At 42.9% G+C, this 6,181-nt stretch overlaps 1 protein-coding gene across 6 annotated transcripts in view; it reads left to right on the top strand.

Moving 5' to 3' along the window:
* The first annotated feature begins 782 nt into the window (after nt 1–782).
* TRDMT1 (tRNA aspartic acid methyltransferase 1) overlaps nt 783–6,181 on the top strand; it is a 59,513-nt gene continuing 54,114 nt past the window's right edge. For 2 of the 6 annotated variants that reach the window (XM_027121971.1, XM_027121970.1), the window contains exon 1: nt 844–943. Coding sequence is in view for 2 of the 6 variants with exons in the window: in XM_027121970.1 (XP_026977771.1) it covers nt 880–943 (64 nt within the window). In the remaining 4 variants the exon portion in view is untranslated. Of the gene's footprint in view, nt 944–1,201; nt 1,309–1,337; nt 1,550–6,181 lie in introns of those variants that run through there. The other 4 variants (XM_027121969.1, XM_027121974.1, XM_027121972.1 and 1 more) reach the window with 4 other exon arrangements.

Here is a 6,181-nt window from a genome sequence, read left to right as displayed (position 1 = left end):
CCTCCCTCACCTGGCCCTTACAAAGGCTTTGCTACAATCCTTTGGAGAGTTCTGGGTTTTTGAGCACGAGCTACCTATTCTTGATTCACCCTGCAATAAACCTTTCTCTGCTCCCAACTCAGACGTTTCAGTATCATTTGGCCTCACTGTGCGTCAGGCACATGTACTTGCATTTGGTAACTTAAATAGTTTTATGAACAGCATATCCAATCTTGGGGGTATTTTCCAAGCTAAAACAGAATGAACCTCGCTAACGATTAAGCAGGCGTCCTCTGTGTTAGTTCACACCGGATCTCTGGGGCACGTGTGCTGACTTTTGCACTTGTAACTCTGGCACCTTCTCTGGGCGAGAGGCTGATTTATCTCCATCACTCAAGCTAAGGCCCAACACCAGGCGGTACGTGCTCAAGGCTAATGGAAGAAAGGTTTGGACGCTTTAGGCTTCCAAGGGACAGAAAAGCAGCATGCCTGAAATATAAGTTTTTCTGGATTCTAACCCGTGTTAATTCACTTTGAGGCAAAGGCAGATTTCGCCCCTCTACTGAGCCCCAGATTTTCTTTTTCCCTCCCAAGGCTCCTGAATACACCTTAAAAGGAAGATGGAGCGTAAATCAGGCCAAGGAGTGGCCGCCATTCACTTGGGAGGCCTTGGTGCTTTCGGCCCTTTCTCCACCTGCTAATCTCTGCCAGCCCTGGGCCCCGCGCTGTCCTGTGAAGCCGTGAGCCTGAGCTTTTAAGAGGAGGGGGCGGGGGGGTGGTACTGAAAAGCGGCGGAACCAAAAGCGAGGGAGCGGCGCTGCCGGGGGGAAGGAGGAGCCACGGGACCGGCAGGCCTAGTTCCGAGGCGGAGGCGGCGGCGGCGGTGGCGGCGGCGTGGGGATGGAGCCCCTGCGGGTCCTGGAGCTGTACAGCGGCATTGGGGGTATGCACCAGGCGCTGAGAGGTAAGAGGGCACAGGGCGCCTCCTGCCTCGCGCGTTGTTGGTGGTCAGAGCTCGGGCTCCTGGGAGGGGCGGAGCGGCGAGACACTAGGGGCGGAGACTGCAGGGGAAACTGTGTATGTGTGTGTGAGTGTGTGTGTGTGAGTGTGTGTGTGTGTGTGTGTGTGTGTGTGCGCGCGCGCGCGCGCGCGCGCGGGAGTTGCTCGGTTGTCATAGAAACCGTCGGCTCGGCGCCCCAGCCGCCCCTGCGGGCGGAGACTCCCTCCCTCCCGCCGCGAGCCTGGTCCGAAGGGCGGGCGGGGCACCTGCCAGGACCCAGTTTGTAAGTCCAGATCCGCAAGGCTTGGATGTAAAGTCAAACCAAAACGGTACCGCCAAAGGGGGAGGGGTGAGCCCCCTGCCCTGTGCTAATCCCCAATTCGGTATGGCTGTCACCAGCGGCGTGGAAACTAGGTCCTTCACCCTCGAGGAGGTCACAGCGGGGGAGGGGAGGTCACTGGGCTGGGTTCTGCAGGTGAGGGACGAATCTTCAACGGGATAACTACAGTGCCACATAGAAGTTAGTGAACACTCAGCAGAACTGTAGGGGAAGCCTGGAGGAAAATCCCGGTCAGTTCTGATCATTGAAAAGAAACGTCTTGTTACTTCATGTCTGGGTACATTTAGGCGCCAGAAGCCCTGAGTTCAAACTTAGTTGCAGTGTGACCTTCACATTTTTGAGCCTGTTTCCTAGTTTCACAACGTGAAAAGTAATTCAGAGATGGAGAATTATGAGGATTAAAGAAAAAGTGGGTAAAACCTTTAATAATGCCTGGTACCTTGTAGCCACTCACAATATTATAAAGTATTGTCACGATTTTATATATCTTTTCCATGTTGAGGTTTTTAAATTTCTTTGGTCCTAAGTTGGAACTGCAAGGTTTATTTTCAGTGACATTCACTCAAAAATATTTATTGAGCTCCTCTTATGTTCCAGGTACTGTGCTAGGCACTGGAGGTATAGAGTGACAAATAGATTTGGAACGCACATGTTTATTCTTAAATTACTATGACAACCGCAAAACTGAAACTTCCCTGCTTCCTTTTTTTTAGTACCAAAGATAACAAGAGACCAATACCGTAAGATACGGACAGTATGTAATGAGTTGAGCACATACATTTTCTGAGCATATATATTGAGTTTTGATTCTAGAAGAGGTTAGTGATTATTAAATTTTTCTTGCCTACCAATTATTTGATGGCTCTTTATGTTCAGTTCGCATACCAAAATTTACCAGCAGGAAAACAAAACAAAACTTTAACATTATTTGCTCTCTTAGTTAATTTTCTAGGATTGTATAATGTCAGCATTTTCTCCATACCTTGAAACCCCTTAATGAACATGATTTTAATGGTTATGTAGTGCTTTATCACAAGCTATAATTCAGCTACTCCTTAAGTGTTGAATGTTCGATATTTCCCCCCTTTTTTTGCAAGTATAAATGTGCTGCAATTAATTATTCAGCATAAACCTTGATTTTTCTCTTTAGTGTGTTTTCTAGAAGTCAAATTAATTAATAAAAGACTATGTGCTAGGTACTAAGTCAAAAATTATGAGAATTTTTAAAGACTTTTGATAACGTAGCAAACTGCTTCTCAGAGGTTTCTGAGTGCCTCCTCAAACTACATATTCCTCAGAGTTTGTATTATCCATTTTTAACCTTTGTGAATTTGATAGGGGAAATTGTATAATTTTAATCTGCATCTTTTGGGGGGTTAATTAGATATTTTCCCTCGTACTAGCCAATGCAACCTGAATTTGTACACATATTTCTATTACTATTGCTACCATCTCGAATCTAAGCTATATCATCTTTCACTTAAATTATTAAAACTAGTTTCCCAACTGCTCCCCTACTTCCTTCCCAACTGCTTCCACTCTGCTTTCCTACTCCATCCTTTCTCCACATAGTAACAAAGTGATCTCTTACCCAGTAAACTGGATCGTGTCACTCTGCTTCAGTGGTTTCCCTCTGAGGTTAGAATCACAGCCCCTCTTCTTAGTAGGCCTGTGAGATCTGGCTTCTGTCCACCTCTTCAACCTTATCTCTCCCCTGCTTCTCTTTTCCAGGCTTGCAGGTCTCCTTTCTCTGTTTCTCAAACTCTCAAAGTTCCTGTTATGTTCTGGCCTTTGCTTGTGCTGTTGTCTCCACCCAGAGTGCTTTAACTGTAGACTTTTCCACTGCAGCTGCATTTCATCTTCCATGGCTTAGTTCAGAGGAGCCTGCCTTAACTGACCCTGTGATCCAGAGTAGCCTTCCTGCTGCCTCTCTACCTGGACTCTCTCTCATCTTTTGGTTTGAGGTCGACGTACGTACTAGGGATATTGCGTCTTAATCACCCTGCACGCTTCTCTTCCAATGTTCATTTATTTTATTATTATTATTATTATTTTTGGGTTACGCGGGCCTCTCACTGTTGTGGCCTCTCCGGTTGCGGAGCACAGGCTTCGGATGCGCAGGCTCAGGGGCCATGGCTCACGGGCCCAGCCGCTCCGCGGCATGTGAGATCGTCCCGGACCGGGGCACGAACCCGTGTCCCTGCATCGGCAGGCAGACTCTCAACCACTGCGCCACCAGGGAAGCCCCAATGTTCATTTATTTGATGTGCCAAAGTTTAAAATGTTTCTGTAATAAAATGCATTGCCGTTTTCCATGGGGTTTTTTATATAATAATACAAACTAATAACAATGCCGATTAACTGCAACAATTACGTCAGGCCCTGTTTTAAGTATGTAATAAGCTAGTTAACGGTAGAGCCAGTATTATAACCTAGGTCTCTCTTTTTTTTTTTAATTAAAAAAAGTTTTTAAATTTTTTGCCCACGTGGCATGTGGGATCTTAGCTGAAGCCAGAGTCTTAACCACTGGACCACCAGGGAAGTCCCTATAACCTAGGTCTCTTAACCCGACCTCTTAACCATGCTATCTATGTTGCCATTTTTCTAGTTAGATCCACTAATTGAATCTATATCTTAAATAATAAGAAGCAGCCAACAGGAATAATACTGAATTTAAACTTTGGCAAATTTCCAGATAAGGTTTATGACTGCATTTTTTTCTGCAGTAAAATATGCATAACAAAATGTGCCGTTTTAACCATTTTCCAGCGTATTCGGTAGCTTAAGTACTACATTCACAGTGTTGTACAGTCATCACTGTTGTCTGTTTCCAGAACCTTTTCATCATCCCCAAAACAGGAACTCTATTCTCTAAATAACAACTCCCCATCTCCTCTCCCCCAGCCCCCGGTAACCACCATTCTGCTTTGTCTCTACCAATTTGTCTTTACTGGGTACCTTCTATAACTGCAATATACAATATTTGTCCTTTTGTGTCTGGCTTATTTCACTTAGTGTGATGTTTTCAAGGTTCATCCATGTTGTAGTATGCATCAGTGCTTCATTCCTTTTTATGGTTGAATAATTGTCCATTATATGCATATACCATATTTTGCTTATCCATTCATCTGTTGATGGACCCGTGGGTTGTTTCCACCCGTTGGCTATTGTGAATAATACTGCTGTGAACATTGGTTTATATGTATGTATCTGAATCCCTGTTTTTAGTTCTTTTGAATATATACCGAGGAGTAGAATTGCTGGATCATATGGTAGCTCTGTGTTTAACTTTTTGAAGAACCAGTAAATTGTCTTCTTTAGTGGCTGCACAATTTTATATTCCCAAGGGCAATGCATGAAGGTTCCAATTTCTTTATTTCCACATTCTTGACTTGTTATTCCCTTTTTCTGTTTTTTTTGATAATAGTCATACTAATGGGTGTGAAAAAATATCCCATTGTGCTTTGATTTCCATTTTCCCTAATAACTAAGGAAGTTGAACATGTTTTCATGTGCTTATTCGCCATTTGTGTATCTTCTTTGGAGAAATATCTAAGTCCTCTACTCATTTTGGAATTGGGTCTTTTTTGTTGTTCTGTTGTGTGAGTTCTGTATATATTCTGGATGTTGATCTTTTATGAGGTATATGATTTATAAATATTTTCTCTCACATAACTGAATTCTAGTAGTTATCAAAGGTATATTTAATTTCTTTGGCAGCATGACAGATTTTCTTCAAACCCAATGGACCTTTTAATACATCAATAAACATTTTTCATCCTTAGCTGTATATGCTATTGTATTGTTGCAGTAACTACATAGATGCTTCTGTATCTTCTAAGTTTCTTTTAACTTTATTTTATATCTGCATGTCCATGTGTTAACTTAGTCCTCGTTCTGTGGTATTTTTCTTTGTTCCTGTACCACCTGTAGCACAGAAGCACACTTGTGACAGGTTTCTCTGTAGCGGACTATTGAGTTTATTATTGAATTGGTATTCACTCTACCGTCACGTTGGTAAAACCATAGTTTGCTTAGTCCAAATTTTTGTATAATACAAAATTCATAGTTGCAAACCACAGAATCCACTCTCTAGCTAACATCAGCAGAAAAAAAGTTTTTAAAGGGCATTTGGAAGCCCACAGAATTTACAGGACACCCAACAAACAGGTCAAGAGAATGGGAGCACCATTCGAACCACATTCCGGGCACCGGCCCCACGAGTCCTCATACTGACATCACAGCTTCCACCAGTAATGCTGGGGACTGGAGGTGAGAAGTGCTGTCACACTTTTGCCCTGAAAGGGGCATCTTTACCACCTCTCTTACCAAAAAAGATGAGTTTTCTCATTTGCTTTCTTACATTGCTATTTCTGAATTGAAGTTAGGTGAGAATGCAGTTGGTTGGTGGCCATTAGATCCCATTGCCAGACTAAGAAAGCTGGGAGAGTGAGTTCTGACTTCAGTTTTGGGAAGAAGGGACTCGTAAAGTGGCAAAATTTTGAACAACAGGAAACGTAGGCAAAGATTCTAGATGGCCACAAGCATAGTAAATGTCATTGCATTCTTTAATACATATTTGCCCCTGTACAGGAACCACTTATTACCACTTTGATTTTATTTATGCCTTCATAGCCTGTAGAGTTTTGGCTAGAGAATCTTCCAAGTGAAAACATTTTTCAGAAAGTAGTAGAAATAGTAGTTTCATGAGTTAAATAGCAGTGGAACCTGCAAGGACACCTGCAGATATGAATGGTTAGCAAATAAGAATCTGCTTTTCTCATAAAATATAATACTAGAGAAAGAGTAAAATGTGGTTTAAGGTGGTGAATAAAGGAAAGCTCTAGCTGATTACTATTATA

Source organism: Aethalodelphis obliquidens, unplaced genomic scaffold (assembly GCF_003676395.1).
Source record: "Aethalodelphis obliquidens isolate GAN/ISIS:26980383/991018 unplaced genomic scaffold, ASM367639v1 scaffold23, whole genome shotgun sequence".
Lineage (NCBI taxonomy): Eukaryota > Metazoa > Chordata > Mammalia > Artiodactyla > Delphinidae > Aethalodelphis > Aethalodelphis obliquidens.
The sequence above is the reverse complement of the archived record's forward strand: the minus strand, read 5'-3'. Positions and strand labels throughout refer to the sequence as shown.